The sequence below is a fragment of the Lynx rufus genome, unplaced genomic scaffold, assembly GCF_022079265.1.
Source record: "Lynx rufus isolate CCGP_SWC_20201006 ecotype Redwood Valley unplaced genomic scaffold, mLynRuf1.p SCAF_4, whole genome shotgun sequence".
NCBI classification, from domain to species: Eukaryota; Metazoa; Chordata; class Mammalia; order Carnivora; family Felidae; genus Lynx; species Lynx rufus.
In genome coordinates this window covers 20,569,342-20,586,302 of record NW_025814856.1, presented here as the reverse complement: position 1 = coordinate 20,586,302, position 16,961 = coordinate 20,569,342, and the positions used below count along the sequence as shown (strand labels likewise).

The 16,961-nt window shown below is 61.4% G+C and overlaps 2 protein-coding genes across 8 annotated transcripts in view; one reads left to right on the top strand and one right to left on the bottom strand.

Annotated features, from left to right (window-relative positions):
• Positions 1-2,008: 2,008 nt before the first annotated feature.
• NT5DC2 (5'-nucleotidase domain containing 2) lies at positions 2,009-11,006 on the top strand. Of its 2 annotated transcripts, none has more exons than XM_047095442.1 (14): positions 2,009-2,240; positions 6,327-6,511; positions 6,647-6,721; positions 6,961-7,016; positions 7,134-7,227; positions 7,420-7,548; positions 7,659-7,719; positions 7,799-7,901; positions 8,010-8,111; positions 8,307-8,388; positions 10,124-10,210; positions 10,284-10,424; positions 10,506-10,570; positions 10,649-11,006. In XM_047095442.1, exons 1-14 carry the CDS (start codon positions 2,009-2,011, stop codon positions 10,908-10,910), a joined length of 1,674 nt encoding a protein of 557 aa, XP_046951398.1. In that variant the 3' UTR covers positions 10,911-11,006. The 2 variants fall into 2 exon arrangements, with proteins under 2 accessions (XP_046951398.1, XP_046951399.1); XM_047095443.1 differs by lacking the exon at positions 2,009-2,240 and adding an exon at positions 4,200-4,296.
• STAB1 (stabilin 1) overlaps positions 10,885-16,961 on the bottom strand; it is a 26,707-nt gene continuing 20,630 nt past the window's right edge. For 4 of the 6 annotated variants that reach the window (XM_047095436.1, XM_047095439.1, XM_047095437.1 and 1 more), the window contains 23 exons: positions 16,737-16,814; positions 16,473-16,619; positions 15,980-16,120; positions 15,817-15,876; positions 15,252-15,428; positions 15,082-15,168; positions 14,823-14,972; positions 14,661-14,717; positions 14,383-14,584; positions 13,910-14,059; positions 13,714-13,818; positions 13,433-13,540; positions 13,160-13,353; positions 12,912-13,056; positions 12,699-12,832; positions 12,444-12,609; positions 12,255-12,364; positions 12,044-12,163; positions 11,808-11,957; positions 11,625-11,729; positions 11,390-11,536; positions 11,178-11,294; positions 10,885-11,091 (listed from right to left, as the gene is read on the bottom strand). In XM_047095436.1, the coding sequence (XP_046951392.1) occupies positions 11,035-11,091; positions 11,178-11,294; positions 11,390-11,536; positions 11,625-11,729; positions 11,808-11,957; positions 12,044-12,163; positions 12,255-12,364; positions 12,444-12,609; positions 12,699-12,832; positions 12,912-13,056; positions 13,160-13,353; positions 13,433-13,540; positions 13,714-13,818; positions 13,910-14,059; positions 14,383-14,584; positions 14,661-14,717; positions 14,823-14,972; positions 15,082-15,168; positions 15,252-15,428; positions 15,817-15,876; positions 15,980-16,120; positions 16,473-16,619; positions 16,737-16,814 (2,907 nt within the window). In that variant the 3' untranslated portion in view covers positions 10,885-11,034. Of the gene's footprint in view, positions 11,092-11,177; positions 11,295-11,389; positions 11,537-11,624; positions 11,730-11,807; positions 11,958-12,043; positions 12,164-12,254; positions 12,365-12,443; positions 12,610-12,698; positions 12,833-12,911; positions 13,057-13,159; positions 13,354-13,432; positions 13,541-13,713; positions 13,819-13,909; positions 14,060-14,382; positions 14,585-14,660; positions 14,718-14,822; positions 14,973-15,081; positions 15,169-15,251; positions 15,429-15,816; positions 15,877-15,979; positions 16,121-16,472; positions 16,620-16,736; positions 16,815-16,961 lie in introns of those variants that run through there. The other 2 variants (XM_047095438.1, XM_047095440.1) reach the window with 2 other exon arrangements.

Genomic DNA, 16,961 nt, shown 5'->3' with positions numbered 1-16,961 from the left:
TAAAACAAACAAAGCACTTACCACAATGCCTGGAGCATAGTAGCTGATCGATTATCATTCGTTAAAACAGGATGATGATGATGGCGATAACGATTTATTGAGTGCCAGTTCTTTACATGCACTCTAAATCCTAGGGAAACTCGCCCCTATTTGCATCTTCTCCTTTTATAGATGGGAAACTGAGAAGTTAAAAGCTTGAGCCAGGTAGTAGCAGAGCTCAGACTCCAGAGCCTTCACTCTTGCTAAGTCACTAAGTCTCCATGCTTTGTTGTAAACAGCTGTCACTTTATTACCTAAGGCTAAAAAAACAACTGGGTCCTTATCTTTGGGAAGGGAGAGAACTATTACACAAACTAAAAAAAATCAAATGAAAACTTAGTGAAAAAGTCTGGTGACGTGAACACAAAGTATACACAAATAGGCTGGAGAAGAGGGACAGAGCAAGCAGGGCCCCTGGCAAGGGTCACAGAGCCAAGCTGAGCAGCCAGGCCAGTGCTGCTACCTGGATAACCTGCCTTCTCCAGCTTCCCGCCCACACTGGCTTGGCACTCACTCCAGTTTCTTTTTTTTTTTTTTTTTCAACGTTTATTTATTTTTGGGACAGAGAGAGACAGAGCATGAACGGGGGAGGGGCAGAGAGAGGGAGACACAGAATGGGAAACAGGCTCCAGGCTCTGAGCCATCAGCCCAGAGCCTGACGCGGGGCTCGAACTCACGGACCGCGAGATCGTGACCTGGCCGAAGTCGGATGCTTAACCGACTGCGCCACCCAGGCGCCCCAACTCCAGTTTCTTTTGGTGGCTCTGGAAGCCTGTCACTGCGGGGCACCCATCTCCCGCCTGAGGAGACTTACTTGTGGACAGGTGTTCAACGCCCTCGTAGCTTCCTGGGGCTCACACGTGCCTACCCTTCCGCCTCCATCCTGCCCCATCACCTGACCCAGGATCTGGCCCACCATATGTAAGTGCTCAGCCAAGATGCAATGTGTATTCAAATAGGCACACGCCCTTAAACCGGGAGGAGCACCCCAAGGAAACAGAGTGTCTAGCCGGCCAGGTCCCCACCGACAGGGCCCACCGGTGCAGTGCACCACCTGGTACGCATGCGGGCTCAGGAAACAGATCTGAGTAGAAGAAACACAGGTGGAGAGTGGTTCCAAGAAGGAATGCCGAATTTCGATGGAAAGTCTGGAAACATTGCTGGAAGAGACCGCGGCATCTCAATGGGGGCCCCGCGCGGGGAAGCGTAGAGTGAGGTCGGTGCGGCTGTTTGCTGAGGTCAGAACCAGGCAGGCGCAGTTCTGGGCCCCGGGCCCACAACTCTGCAGCGCACCGCTCAGGGGTCCTGCCCTAGGTTAAAAGGGGTCATCTGTGTGCGGTAGAGGGCGGGAGCGAGGAGAGGCTGCTTCAGCGGCGCTGTGGGTCCCGAGGTCTCACCCGGCGTGGGGAAGGCTCTTTATTCGCTAGAGTGAAACTGGCCGGCCTCTGATCTGCAGGGAACAGGACCCTCGCCGCATCACTGGCTGGGAGCGGTGGCGGAGCTGAGGTCGTGAAGGACAGGGGCGGGCGCGGGGGGCGGCGGGCTAGAGGACCCGGGAACGGAGGGGGAGACAGAGGACCGGGGGTCGAGGTGGGCCCGCCGCGCTCCGACCCTTCCCTCTCCGTGTCCCGGCCGTCTGGAGCCTCAAGGAGACGACCGTCCTTGGGTCCTCCGACCTCCCGGGAAGGGAGCCCAAAGAGCGGCCATCGCTGCGGTGGCCACCGAAGGGGGGCGCAGAGTCCTCCTCAGCCTCGAGGAGACGGGGGAGGGGGCTAGAGAACCCGTCCCGCCCCGCCCCGGGACCTCCCGCCCCCCAGGCCGAGGGGCGCGCCCATTGGCCGGCCGGGCTCCGCGCGCCGCGCCCATTGGCCGGCCGCCGTGAGGAGCACGCGGCCACCGTGGCGGGCGCGCAGTCGGAGGGCGGCGGACTGGCCGACGGGCCGAGGGCTGCGCGGGCCGCGCGGCGGGCATGGCGGGTGCGGGGCTGCGGGCGGCCGCTCGGCGCTGGCTGCCGTGCAGGGGCCACGGCGGGCCGCGAGCCGCGTCGTCCTCGCCCTCCTGCCCTGGCTGCGGCCCCCCGGGTCCCGGCGCCCACTGCCCCGGTGCCCCGCGCCCCGCGCCCGCCCCGGCGCCCGCCGGCGGCGCCGAGCTCAGCGCGCACCTGTGGGCTCGTTACCAGGACATGCGGAGACTGGTGCACGGTGGGTGAGCCGGAGTGGGATGGGCGCCGGGGGTGTATCCGCGCGGCGGCCGGCGCGCGCCCAGGCGACGGACAGACCAGCGGTCCCGAGCCGGCCCGGGCGCCGCTCTTCGGGGAAAGCACCCTGGTGAGGCTCGCCGGGGCCCCGGAGCCTGAAGGCCGAGCAGCTTCTCGGGAGAGGCTCCCACTGGTCGTCCCGGGGCCCTGTAGGGACGCCCCGACGTCCGGAGGCAGACGGGCCGACGGGAGTTTTGTTCCCTGGCTCCGTCTGCAGGATCTCGGGGTTCCCGAAGCGGCCTCCGGAATGCGGAGCCCCCACCGTCTTTCCTGGCGACCCCGTCTGCCGGGATGCTGCGGCGGAAATGCCCCTACCCCTTGTTCTCTTAGCGGCCCTTAGTTGGGGCGGGAGCTCCAGGGACAAAGCCGGCCGGCGGCGCTGCCCAACCTAAGCGGACGCGGACTAGACTTTGCAGACACCTCTGGATTGCCACCGAGGTCCGGGGCACTCTCAGCCCAGGAGGGGAAGGTGTTGGTTGGAGAAACGAGACCAAGCCACCCCAGGGCCCTGGAGTCCACAAGGGTGGCTTCATCCTTGGCCGGGACACTGCAAAATGGGCTGATGAACCTGCGGCCTCCCCCTAGAGAGGCTAGGCTTCCTGTGTTCTCTCCCACACCTACAAGGCAGGCTCCTCAGGTTGCCCTACAGAAGGTCTTCTCCAGACCCAGAGCAAACACAAATCCTTAACAGCATCCCAGGCCTGTCCTGTCCACTGAAGGGGGGGGGGGGGGGCGGTGCGGGGTCCTGACAGAGGTCCAAGGCCTTCAGAACCACTATTCTGCCTTGGGCTTCTCAGGTGAGTCCTGTCCAGCTCTCCACACAGCTAGAGTGGAGGCTCTAATCATCTGGAATCTTCCAGACAGGGATGGGATGAGAGGCTGGGATGCCCTGATGAGGCCAGAGATCTGAGAGTGCCTGATATTGGTCCCCACCCCCTGCCCCACACCCGCCCTGGGGCTCTTCTCTCTTCTGCGGCAGGCATATGTGGTTTGGGCTTGACCCCTATCACTGACCAGCAGGGTGGCGTTCAGCAGGCCTCAACCCTCTTGGACCCTCAGAGTCTACAGTGTAAAACACAAACCCACAACACAGGGCTGTGGTGGAGACACAGAAGGAACCAGGCCTGGAAAGGTCAGGGGAGCTTCTAGAGGAGCCCCCAAGGGTGATGCGGCTTTCATTGGTAAGACAAAGTGGCCCTGTCTGGAAGATTCCAGATGATTAGAGCCTCCACTCTAGCTGTGTGGAGAGCTGGACAGGACTCACCTGAGAAGTCCAAGGCAGAATAGTGAGGAATTGTGGTTCTGAAGCCCTTGGACCTCTGTCAGGACCCCGCCCCTCCCACCTCCACCCCCCCACCGCCCCCCTACAGTGGACAGGACAGGCCTGGGATGCTGTTAAGGATTTGTGTTTGCTCTGGGTCTGGAGAAGACCTTCTGTAGAGCAACCTGAGGAGCCTGCCTTGTAGGTGTGGGAGAGAACACAGGAAGGCCTGCTGGGCTTTGTCACACCTGGCTCACCTGGATCTTAAGATAGTCACAGAGCCACCCAAGCTCCTCTTGATGTGAAAGCATCATTTCCAAGATGCTAGGATGAGCCACACTGGCACCCCTGAGTCCTAACTCATCCCTCTTGACTGGGTTTTCTGGGGGACATTCTGGGCATTGAGGTTTGCCTTGGGCTAATGCCTGTGGGCAAAACTTTGCCCAGGAGCCAGGCCCCAGCCCAGTGCCTCCCTGCCAGCATGGGGACACTGAAAGGCTAGGCCTAGGGGCAGAGTGGTTAAGGCAAGTAGAGTGACCCGAATTTTAATCTCAACTGCATTGCCTACCGCTGGATGGTTTAGAGCAAGTGACTTCACCTTCCTGAGCCCATTTCTTCCTCTGGATGATGGATGAATAAGTAGGACCACCTCACAGGATTGGAGTAAGGCTTGAACAGGATGAGCCTCTAAGGCACCCAGCAAGTGCACCCAGCAACAGCTGGGAGGAAGGCACCCACAGTGAGTCTTACAGCTGCCATGGGGAAGAGTTGGCCCTGGTGCCTGGGGCAGGGGTGGGAACTGGGAACTGAGAAGAGGAAAGGAGGGTGAGGTCTGCACAGTGAGCCCAGTGAACTTGGGAGGCCAGTGCAGGTGAGGAGTACATCCTCCTCACCTGGCCCTGTGCGCCACCATACTCCCGTGGAAAGGAGTGGACCTTGTGGCCCCCAGAGCTGTGCTTTCCTCCGTCCAGAAATCACGTCAGGAGGGCAGACCCCGTGGGCTGCTTCCCCATCCTGCTTTGTTCCTCAGAGGATTGTCCATCCTGGGAACATTTTCAAGGACAGAGGCGGAAGCCTGGTCTTGGCTAGAACTCTGCCGGCAACAAGGGGCTACGCTGCCAAGCAGATCCCTCCCCTCCCCCCAGTAGCCCTGGGGGGCTACTGGACTTGGTGCCCAGGAACTCAGGACCGTGGGGAGAGCAAGGCCCAGTGACATCAGAGGCCTAGTGACATCAGAGGGGCATCTCACAAGCAGTTCCCTAGAGAGCTGAAGGCAGCTGAGTCTCACGTGCACCCAAGTGAGGAGTGTTCTGTCTGCACCCACAAGTCTGCGAAACAGCTGCTCTGTGCCAGGTTTACGTTGGTCTGGGGCCCCTAGAGGAACCAGCTACACTTGTTCCCCCACCCATACCCTGCACTTTGCTCCAAAGGAAAGGGGGTAGGGTGGAACTCGTGTTCCAAAGGGGCCTCCAAGGCAAATGCTCAGAGCGTGGGAGCTCATCAGTGTTTGCCTCTGTGCACAGGCAGCTGTGTGGCCGAGGGTTTCTGCTTCAGGATTGTGCCTTGTTGTGGCTGAGACAGGAATTCTGTGGAGGCTTGGGCTGTGGGTGCGGGCCTTAGCCACAAGCTAGTGGTCTCAGGAATGGGGCCACCTGGAGCCCCTGCAGGGCGGTGTCCTGTGCACCTAATCCCACCTGGTCCCCTCTCCCGCAGCCCCTACTCCTCGAGTGATGCAGGGAGATCCGGGACAGGGAGGTGACAGGCTTCAGAGGCCCGTGGTTCATTTAATCCTACGTTTGCCGGGTGCAGAGCAGGAATGCTGCACAGAGCACATTCAACATGACCTCTCCATAGTTCTGTAGGTTGGCATGATTTTGATTCCGCCTTGAGAAATAGGGAATCTGAGGTACAAAATGTGAGGTAACTTTTCTGAGGTGCCAGTTGTAAGAGGGGGTATTTGGCTTGGTCTCTCTGACCTCAAAGCCTAGGCCCTTTCCCCATTCAACTCCCCTACTGTACAGATGGGGAAACTGAGGCAGATAAGCCTGGGACCCCCTCATCCTCCTCTGCCTCCCTAGGACCCTAGAGCCTACTCTGCACGGTGTCCCACTCAACCTGACCATAGCAGCCAGGGCCTTGGGGTGGCCGTGACCACATCCCCAGAAGGGAGCAACCTGGGTACTGCCCCGCAGCCCAACATCACACATCCTGCCTGTCGTAATTAGCAATGTTCCCTGGCCAGAAGCAGCAAATGTCATTACGTGGACTGGCGGGCCGCTGAAATCCGATTAGAGGGGCCTCGCTCCACAGGCCGTGGCAGGTGCTCAGACCCGGGAAAATGAGCGACAGAAGAGCTACCCCATACTCCCCCCTCCCCCAACTCCTATAATGTTCCTCAGTCCCAGCCTGAGCTTCAGGCAGGGTGGAAAGGGCCCAAGCATAGCCATGGGTCCAGTGGGGCTTATGAGAGCCTGGAGGGGACGTGGGCTCAGTTCACCTGGTGGGCTGCAGGCAGGGGTGTAACCCAAGACCCAGAGGTGGGAGATCCAGCCGTGGTCTTGTCCCATTGCCAGCTCTGCCTTACCCCAACCACGTGACCCTGGGCAAGTGGCATTTCTAAGCCTCAGTTTGACCATATGCAGCCTCGGGCTAAGATTGCCCATCTTGGGTGGTTTCATGAGGCTCCCAGAGCTGGGCACCTGGAAAGTGCTCGGTGACCATTTGCTGCTTCCGTGTTCATCTCATCATACCTGCATCTCCTCCCTCCAGACCTCCTGCCCCCCGAGGTCTGCAGTCTCCTGAACCCAGCAGCCATCTATGCCAACAACGAGATCAGCCTACGTGATGTCGAAGTCTATGGCTTCGACTACGACTACACACTGGCCCAGTACGCAGATGCGCTGCACCCTGAGATCTTCAGTGCCGCCCGCGACATCCTGATTGAGCACTACAAGGTGAGGCTGGCCGGGCAGACGGCCCAGGCCCCGGGGGAACCTCAGGCTGAGTCACGGAGGTCCCCTGAGGTAGCTGCCCAGCCAGAGGTCTGGCATTGCCACTGGCTCAGGCGTGGCGCACTTCCCCCCCGACAGTACCCAGAGGGGATCCGGAAATATGACTACGACCCCAGCTTTGCCATCCGAGGCCTCCACTATGACATTCAGAAGGTGAGTGGCTAGGCCGTGTTCTCCGCAGGGCCCCTCCTGACTGGATGTGCATCAGCACTACTTCCTTAGCCCCCATCCTCTATAAGGGGCTACCCCTGGCCTCACAGCTGTAGCTTCACGGGCACTTAATCCCCTTGGTACCTTCCAGCTGGGGCTTCAGCACAGGGACTGGAAGAGGCTGGCTTGGATGAATGCAAGCCCCTTTCTTACCACCCATCCCATTCCCCTGGTGCTCCCAGAGCCTTCTGATGAAGATTGATGCCTTCCATTATGTGCAGCTGGGGACGGCCTACAGGTCAGTGCAGACTGCCCTGCCTGACCCTGCTGTCCCCCCACCCCCTCAACCTGCATCTTACACCGTGGCCTCAGCTCAGGACCACTTCAGACTCATGATGTCTGTGCATCCACCCAGGGGCCTCCAGCCTGTGCCTGATGAGGAGGTGATAGACCTATATGGGGGCACCCAGCACATCCCACTGTACCAGATGAGTGGCTTCTACGGCAAGGTACTTGCTCCGTCTAACACTGCCACTGGCCGGGGCAGGCAGCTCAGTGATCTCGCTGTGGGTGCCCTCACCCTGGTGGGCTGGCTCACCCAGCAGGTAGTTTCCCTCTACCAGTGTCCCAAGGGACACTGGTCTCCAGGGCGAGGGGCAGTAGGGATAGAGGGGCTGCTGAGGTGGCTGCTCCCTCCACAGGGTCCCTCCATCAAGCAGTTCATGGACATCTTCTCACTGCCAGAAATGGCACTGCTGTCTTGCGTGGTGGACCACTTCCTGAGTCACGGCCTGGAGTTTGACCAGGCACACCTCTACAAGGATGTGACAGTGAGGACATTGGGCCTGCCTCTCGGGGTGGCAGGGAAGATCAAGTCAGCCACAGCGGGGCAGGCCTTCTTGGCCCCACTGCACCCTCACAGTCCTTCTCCTACCCCCAGGATGCCATTCGAGATGTGCACGTGAAGGGCCTCATGTACCAGTGGATCGAACAGGATATGGGTAAGGGTAGACAGTAGCCCTGCTGCGGCTTTCTGGGCAGGGGGCCGGGCTGGCCCTCACAGACCCATCTCCCTGTTAGAGAAGTACATCCTGAGAGGGGACGAGACCTTCGCCGTCTTGAGCCGCCTGGTGGCCCATGGGAAGCAGCTCTTCCTCATCACCAACAGTCCTTTCAGCTTCGTGTGAGCTGCCTGCGGTGGGGAGGTGGGGGGGGGGTCCTGGGGGGAATGGGGTAGGGCCCAAGGAGGGGCCTGCCTCAGCCCACTGCTGCCTGTTCCACTTCTGCCCAGGGACAAGGGGATGCGGCACATGGTGGGTCCTGACTGGCGCCAGCTCTTTGATGTGGTCATCGTCCAGGCAGACAAACCCAGTTTCTTTACTGACCGGCGCAAGTATGGGCCTAGCAGGGGTGATGAGGGTGGGGAGCGGGCACTGGCCTTTGCTCACCACCCTGTGTGCTTGGGGTGGGGACACCCCCTTGTCAGCATCCAGCCCATGTGAGCAGGTGGCCTTTGCAGACTGAGGAGGTGCCTGCCTCTGGTCCTGCCCTAGACTGGAATCCAAGCCCTTTACCCCTCTGCCTCCAGGCCTTTCAGAAAACTTGATGAGAAGGGCTCCCTGCACTGGGACCGCATCACCCGCCTGGAGAAGGGCAAAATCTATCGGCAGGTGAGTGCTATCTGGGTGGCCTAACCATAGCCCCAGGCTGTGGAGGGGTCAGTAGCACAGCCTCCTGGGCCCTGCCCAGCCACCACACATCTGCCGTGGCTCTGCCCCCTTGCACCATTTCCAGGGGCACCAGGGAATGGCTCTCAGGACACAGGCCTGGTCAATTTGCCTTCATTTGAATTCCAAGTTTACTGCTCGATAGCAGAGGGAGTCTGGCCAAGTCACTTGGCCTCTCTGCTTTGCTTTTTCTCATCTATAAAAGAAGTATAATGTAAAAAAAAAAAAAAAAAAAGTATGTTCTACTTGAATTGTGGTGTACAAGCCCTTAGATGGGCCAGGCATTTACTGAATACCCACTAAACAGCAATGTCATTACTTGGGGCTGACCACTCTGCTACAGCCAGTCAAGCTGGCCGGAGCAGCTCACGGGCCCTTGGGGAAGACCCCCTTTCCTGGCTGGTGGCTAGGAAAATGAGAAGGGGGCCCAGTGCTGGGGGTTGTGTGGTGATTAAGGAGCAGGAGGTGATTAAGGCATTTGGCCCTGGATGGAATGCGGAAATCCTGGCTGAGCTGGGCTTCTTGAGGGTGGGGGTTCCAGGGGTTGGGGGGAGGGAGGAAGTCAGTAGTTGGGTCGGGAGCAGCCTGGGGTATCCAGGGCAGCGGCCCGGCCTGTAGACAGTACTCCTACCTGGGTGGCACCCAACTCTCCATGGCCCCCTTAAGCGCAGGCTCTTACCCTCAGCTCTGAGGGCAACGCTCTCCTTTGTCTTGGCATCTTGGCTAATAAGCCTGAGGAGGGTCATGTACCTTCGTGGGGAACAAGGGGAGTTTTTCTCCTTTGGCAGCTTTTAGCCTTTTCTTTATGCCTGATGATCTGAAGTTTCATTTTGTGTGTGTGCCCGATCCTGCTTGGTTCTCATCTTTCTTTATGCTCCCTTCCTGTCTCCCCTTGCTGGGGAGGCTGGAACCCAGGTTCCATCTTGCCTGACTCAGCACCTGTACCTCGAAATTTTCTCTTGGTTCAGGGCACATCCTCAGCGCTCCGCCCACTCGTATTTGACTCTACAGCCTCCCCACTTGAGCTTATTTCAACAATCCTTTCACGGCCCTGTGTCTGCCACGCCTTGCTTTCTCCCCCTGCCACTAGCATGCACAGGCTACTGTAGTAGCTCCTTTGCGCTGAGTGTGAATTCTGTTCATTTCTAGGGTGTGGGCTCCTGCCTCACTGGCTGCTGCACTTCCTGCTCTGGGCCCCCTGCCCCATTTTTCTGCTCTCCCGCGAGCTTCCTCTGTTGTGTTTGAGCTTGACTGCTTTCATCTTTTCTCTGGCTTTGGAGCAGGAGGGGCAGATGGCTTTGCAGTGAGGTCTGCTGGGTCCCTCTGGGCCCAGGCCGGGGAGGACAGGAAGGGCTTTAGGGCCACAGGCTCGCTGCTGTGGTTTGTTTCCCACAGAGTGGGATCCCTGGGGTGGGTGTGAGGCCACAGGGAGGGGAGGCCCAGGGCATCATGCCAGGCTGACCTTCCTGTGGCAGGCAGACCCCCTTCCTGACTGTGAAGGGGGAGGAGACAGGGCCAGAGCCCGGGGACACTGAGGCCACGGGAAAGGGCAGCCCGGCATCCAGCTGGAGGGGCCGTGCTGCCCCTGGGGATTTGGGAGGAAGGTGGAGAACATGGCGTGGCTCTGGTAGTCCAGTGGTACGCTGTGCTCAGCGGTGCCCCCCCCACCTCTCCCCAGGGAAACCTGTATGACTTCCTCCGCCTGACGGAGTGGCGTGGACCCCGTGTGCTCTACTTCGGAGACCATCTGTACAGTGATCTGGCGGTGAGGGGCGCAAGGCTGGGTGGGAGGGAGGGAGCCTGCTGGCTGATGCTGATCCCTGTCCTCCACCCCCCAGGACCTCATGCTACGGCACGGCTGGCGAACCGGTGCCATCATCCCCGAGCTAGAGCGCGAGATCCGCATCATCAACACGGAGCAGTACATGCACTCGCTGACGTGGCAGCAGGCGCTAACGGGGCTGCTGGAGCGCATGCAGGTGTGGGGGCGCGGGGCGGCCTGGGGGGAGGGCAGGGCTGCCGCCCAGGCACACACCCAGCACTCACCCCGTCTCCCCCAGACGTACCAGGACGCCGAGTCGCAGCAGGTGCTGGCTGCCTGGATGAAGGAGCGGCAGGAGCTGAGGTGGGCAGGGTGGGGCAGGAAGGGCTCCCAGCCTCATTCCTGCTGTGCCTGCTCTAGTGCCCCATGTCTCTTCCTCAGGTGCATCACCAAGGCCCTGTTCAACGCTCAGTTTGGGAGCATCTTCCGCACCTTCCACAACCCCACGTACTTCTCACGACGCCTCGTGCGCTTCTCTGACCTCTACATGGCCTCCCTCAGCTGTCTACTCAACTACCGGGTAGACTTCACCTTCTACCCACGCCGCACACCCCTGCAGCATGAGGCGCCGCTCTGGATGGACCAGCTCTGCACCGGCTGCATGAAGACACCCTTCCTTGGCGACATGGCCCACATCCGCTGAGGGCACCTTTATTGCCCAGAATAGGTCCTAACCCCTCCTGCCCCGCCTATGCTGGGCGTCGTTCCAGGGCGGGCAATAAAAGTGGTCTCCCTCCTGCTCGTGCCTCTGTTCGGTCCTAGATGCATCACTTGACCGTGAGGATCCGCTGGGTGTCCGGGAAGTCCTCCTCCAGGAGTGAGTCCTGGGTAGGGGGGAGGACCGCTTGTGGCTGGGCTGATAACCAGGCCCTGGGGTCCCCTTCTGTCATCGCTCACCCCTCATACTCACATCGAAGGGCTCACAAAAGGCATCAGGGCTGCCGAAGACGGGGTTGGGAACAGAGACCAGGGTTGGGCTGGTTCCTTCCTGCCATGGGGAGAAGTCATCCTCAGCATCATCTTCCGCCTGGAAGAGAGGTATGTGGTGAGGGGCCTCGAGCAAGATCCGTGGACCCAGACACCCCCAACATCCCTCCCCCCTGCCCCCCAACACAGCTCTACCTGGAAGGTGGAGAAGCCAAAGCCCGTGGCCTGGCCTCGGGCACGGAGGTAGAAGGCCCCAGCCACTAGGCCAAGCAGTGCTCCAGCAGCCACTACAGCCCCCACACCTGCCACCACGGGTGGACCCTCAGGCGCCACCGCTGCCTGCTGCAAACAAGGAGAGCGTCAAGGCCAGGACCGTCTCCTCACCCCTTGCTGTTCTGCCTGTCGTCCTCCCCACCCCTCACCAACTCACAGGTTGTAGGGGAGCCAGGAGGGGCCTGGCCAGAGCATGGATGATGCCGTTGAATGCCATGATGTCCCACACGACGACGTGTCTAACCACGACCGCCCCTGGGGCCTGTAGGGAGACCAGAGTCAGACCTGGTGAGTGTGTGAGGGCCAGAGCCAGCAGGGGAAGTGCAGTAGCAAAACTCACCACAGGGGCCCAGGAACTGTTGTCAGGGCCCACAGCACTGAAGAAGAGGCTGAGGCCCGAGTGGGCGGGGAGCACAGTATCCTGGCTGGCATTGGTGCTCAGGAAGGTGGTGTTGGAGGCATGCAGCTCCAGGTCTGGGCCGCTCAGCGTCTGTAGGCAAAGCAAGGCCTGTTAGCCCAGGCCAGCTGGAGGCATCAGCATTGGGCCTGGCTCTGCCCACGACCCCCACTGGTTACCATGTTGTCCACGAAGCCTTCATTAACAGGGACAAAGAGTGTCTTATAGGTGAGCTCATCATCCAGGAAGTCCAGGAAGTCCAGACCCCGAGGGGTGGCATTGGCATAGCCAAGCAGCATCTGGAAGAGGGAAAATAGGACTGTGGGCAGGCTCCCTCCCCAGGGACCCAACTACCCACACCCTCAGCCCTGAGGCTGGGCCCCTGCACACCCCATAGAAGGTGGAGAAGTTGGCCGTGGCAGCCAGTACGTCGAGCAGCTTCCCATTGCAGACGCTTGTCCCATCACCCACAAAGCCTTGGCGGCACCGGCAGGCCACATCTGCGGGATAAGCAGTTGGGTGGGTCAGTGGGAAGGGGCCGAGCCAGGGCATGTGTTGGGGGGGTAGGGGAGGCTGTACCTTGCTCGCGGTAGCAGTAGGTGTCCCAGCACTCTGAGTGGTTCTTCCGGAGGCCCAGGCTGATGACGCCCACCTGCCCACCACCACAGTCTGCCGCAGGGAAGACGACCGGGTGGGCAGCTGAGCCGTTGGCCAGCCAGCCCACACGGCACAGGTGGAAGCCGAGCTGTAGGGGCAGAAGGGGATGCTGAGACCAAAGGCCCAGCTCGAGGGGGCCCCCACGGGCTTGGCTCCAGATTCCTAAGCCCCACACACCTTCTGGGCAGCAGAGAGCTGAGGGAGAGAAGCAAGAACAGCTCCCTGGGCCCCACACGCTGCCTCGGCCTCTGAGAAGTTCAGGCCGTAAGGGCCGCTGGGGGCCTGGAGGTGGAAGACACCAGCCTGTTTCTCTGCAGAGGGAGGGAGGCGTGATCAGCCCAGCAGCACCGAGGTAAAGCAGGGGCACCGGGAGCGGGCAGGGAAGCACACCCTGGAAGTGGAGGTCAGTGCACACAGCATCCACGTGACAGGGTGGTGGCTGGCCCAGGCAGCGGTCCATGGGCGGCTCAGGCTCCTCCAGACACTGCAGTCCGTCACCCACGTAGCCAGCATGGCACACACAGCGCCTCGTGTTCTGGGGCGGGAGAGCGGGCGGGTGCTCTTCAGGAACTGGGGGGGGGGGGGGGGCTGCTCTGTGGAGCCTCCCCACCCTGCCGCTCAACTCCCCGGCTGCTCACCGGGCCCGTGTTCAAGCAGTCGGCGTGCTCGCTGCAGCCCCCACGGTGGCCGTCCGCACAGGGGTCGCGGGCCCGGCAGCTCCAGCCGTCGCCCTCGTAGGCGGGCAAGCAGGTGCAGGTGACCACTGTGCCTGCTTGGCTGCAGGTGGCGTGCTCGCTGCAGCCGCCATGCCCATCCCGGCACAGGTCCGCCACTGCGGGCAGGGAGAGAGTGGCAGGCCCCGGTGGCAGGGGGGGAGGGGGCCTCCCACCTCACACCTGCCCACCACTCACCTGTGCACGAGCGGCCATCCCCTTCATAGCCCAGGCCGCACTCACAGCTGTTGCCCGCGCGGCACACGGCCTCGGGCGCACAGGGCGGGGCACACACAGGCTGCAGCTCTGTCCCCCAGGCATCCCCCGCATATCCAGGTTAGGAGCTGCCCTCCTGGGTGCCCCTGGACCCCCTCCCACCCACCCTCAGTGGCTCCACCTGAGTGTGTGGTCGGGGCACATGCCACTACACGCGAGCATATAAAAGCACTCAGGTGGACACAAACACAGACAGCACTCACTCAGCTGCACCTCACAGCTTGGCCCGGTCCAGCCCTCATCACAGAAGCAGGAGCCAGAGCCCCCAAGGCCCTCATCACAGCGGCCATGGGAGGTGCAGCGGCAGGCTGGGGAGAGAGATCAGCAGGCTGATGGGGTTGGCGTGTGGGCCGTGGGGCTCAGAGGGCAGGGTCGGACAGGGTGGGGCAGGGAGCCCACCTTGGCACTGGGGCCCAAAGGCACCCGAGGCACAGAGTTCACACGCTGTCCCTGTAAACCCCGAATGGCACTGGCACTGCCCGCTGCCACTCATGCCGTCCATGCACACGCCGTGGCCACCACAGGGGCTGCTGGCGCCACCAGGGCAAGCTAGTGGAGAGGTGAGAGAAGTGAGGTGGGGCCAGGGCTCTCACTGGGACCCCCACCACAGGCAGCCCCAGCCCAGCCACACCGTCCGTCCTGTACCCGGGGCGGTCGAGCCTCCTCCGGAAGCCACAATCCACCCAAGTCACCTCACAGGTGAGAATCCCACAGATGCCCACCCAGCCTCTCAGAGCACTCTCTCCTGGCCAAATCCATTCACCACCCAGACCTGCCCCGGCCCCACCACCCCAACATGTTTTATCCGGAGCAGTGGCTGGAGCTGTGCCAGAAGAGCCAGCCAGCGACACTCACGACCTTGGGACACTCACCTCGGCACTCGCTGCCATAGTGACCAGGGCAGCAGCTGGGCTTCCAGGTGGTGGTGACACAGTTGCGGTGGCAGCCCCTGCCCAGGCCTTGGGGCTGACCCCAGAGGCTAGACCGGGCCCAAATGCTGCGCAGTGCCAAGGAGTGCAGTGGAGGGGACGTCCAGAACTTTGAGTAGTACCGCCAGCAGGTCTCAGGACTGCCCTGGGCCAAGAGGAGTCAAACAGCCCTGGAGTCCCTGGGCCCTGCCTGAACCCCCACCCAGCTTCCAGGCCCTTACCTGCTCCCGTGAGCCCTCAGGACAAGGCGGTTCTAGCCCGCAAATGCTACAGATCTTCTGTAAAGAACAGAGGCCAACACGGCAAGGTCAGATGGATGGATGAGACGGGTCCCTTGGCTAGGATCCCTTGCCCCTCCTCCTCTGACCTACGGCCTCCCTCACCAGCCGCAGAGGTCGAGTCTCAAAGCGGTCACAGCGGGCACCAAGGCCAGGTGGCTCCAGCAGCTGGTCGATGCCATAGGCCAGGCCACCCTCAAAGGGAAGGTGCCGCTGCATGATGCGGGCATCCTCCTCACCCACGGTGAGCTCACCCTGCAGGCGGAGGAGGGAGAGTACACGGGGTCACAGGTGCACTGTGGCCCCCCAATGCCAGAGCCCCTGCCTCCTGCTTCCCTCATCTGAGTCCTCTCCTCACACTCACCGGCCGGACACGGCTGCAGGAGAAGGAGATGGGGGTCCCATGCATGGTGCGGAGTGGGCCCAGGTTGGGCAGGTCAGATGCCAAGGCCTGAGCAGAAGGGGCTACGGTTGGAGCCAGGCAGGTAGGCTGGGTGGCAGGCAGTGGGGACCAAGGACTGGGGGTATACCCACCTCAATGTTGCGAATCACATGGCCCCGCAGAATGGCTGCCAGCTTGTCACGGTGGTCTTCATGGTACAGCCAGGCCTGGCGATCAGGTGGCAGGGCTTGCAGGGCAGAGTCTGTGGGCCACAGCATTGTGAGGGGCCTGTGGGCCGCATCCTGAAGCAGGGGCAGGAGGCCAGCCACCTGGCAAGGAGAAGCAGAGGTGTGACAGTCAGAGACGGGTGGGTGGAGGTAGGGGGCTGGGCCACAGAGGCCAGGAAGGGGCTCCAGGGACCCAGGGGGCCTTCCCGCCAGCCACATTCTTGGCTGTAGCCAGATACACATGGACGTATGTGCAGGGATAAGCTTGCACACACCTGGACTACTTTCGGGTACGTGGACACACATAAGCATACCCTTGTGCTCACACTGGGAGGCTCACATACACAGACGGCCTGTACGCACACAAAGGACAGGCTTACACATGTAAGGGTGCAGACAGGTGAATATACACTTACACATTTGTCATACACACACACACACACAGAGGCACAAATGCACACACTGACAGGCCTACCCACGGGAGCAGTACCTTCACGAGGCCGCTGAAGATCTTGTAACCAAAGCTCTCAGCAGCGGCGGTGACGTTTCTCTGTGGAAAGGCACCTGTGAGCCTTGAGGTCAGGCAGGGAGGGAGCATCTGAGGCCCCCAGCAACCTGCTCGGTAAGCCCCCAGGCCTGTGCCCAGGTCATACCCGCAGGATAGGGGCAACGTCAGGCTTCCAGTATAACACGTCCGGCGGCAGCAGGACTCGGTCGATGAAGTGCAGCACGCCATTCACAGCCTCGTGGTCACTGCTCACCACACGGGCGAAGTCATTGAGATAGATGCTGCCCTGGGGGTGGGGCCCAGGACTGAATGAAGCCGATTGGTGGGGTACTCATGCTGTGGGTGGGGCCTGAGGTGGGGCGGAACCTGCGTTGGGTGGGTCTTGGAGCAGAAGGTGGGCACGGTCAAGGCAGCAGGCAGCCAGGTGTGGCCGGTGGGAGTGGGGGTGGAGCCAGGCTCGGAAGGCCCGGGCCTGGGGGACAGGCCTTTGGTAGTGGGCACGGTCTGGAGCTGGTCTCCCCGTCACTAAGGCCCGCCCAGGCCCAGGGAGGTGAGGTCTTAACTGCGTGGGGTCAGAGCACAGGGGTCAGGGGCAGGGTCTCTGGGTCGTTTAGGGTGGGGGCGGGGCCCGGACCCACCTCCCTCTCGTGGATGCGCAGCGTGTGCCCTGAGAGCGTGGTGACGTAGCCCTCGTCCAGCAGCTCCTGGCTCCTCAGCTGCCGGCAGCCGACCACGTGGTAGCGGAACACAAGCTGGCGGTGGGCGCGAATCGGGGCCAGCTCATCCTGGAGTGGGGGTCCGGGAGGGTAGAGGGAGGCCCCTGATTGCTGCCTCTGCCCACGCCCCAGAATACCCACCCCTTCCTTCCCAGCCTCGCTGCGGGTTGGGGAGGGCTGCATTACCTGCGACAGGTTGCTCATTAGATCTGCGCGAGGCACAAAGACTGTGAAAGGCCCATCGCCCTTGAGCTCCTTGTATTCCTGCGGGGAGGGGGAAACAGCTTGAGTGCAGGAGGGGTAACTTTCGACCAACTCAGGGCTTCCATGGATCCTCCTGGAAAGACTTGGACTCTGAGAGACCAGAACAGCCAACCCCCTGACCAAATGAGAACCTGAAGGCCCAGAGAC

What these genes read in the sequence shown, in the direction of transcription:
- NT5DC2 (XM_047095442.1), top strand. Translation starts at nt 2,009, where the DNA reads ATGGCGGGTGCGGGGCTGCGGGCGGCCGCTCGGCGCTGGCTGCCGTGC. An exon ending in TGAGTGGCTTCTACGGCAAG is followed by an intron (nt 7,228 to 7,419) that starts GTACTTGCTCCG and finishes CTCCCTCCACAG; the next exon opens with GGTCCCTCCATCAAGCAGTT. An exon ending in ATCTGTACAGTGATCTGGCG is followed by an intron (nt 10,211 to 10,283) that starts GTGAGGGGCGCA and finishes TCCACCCCCCAG; the next exon opens with GACCTCATGCTACGGCACGG.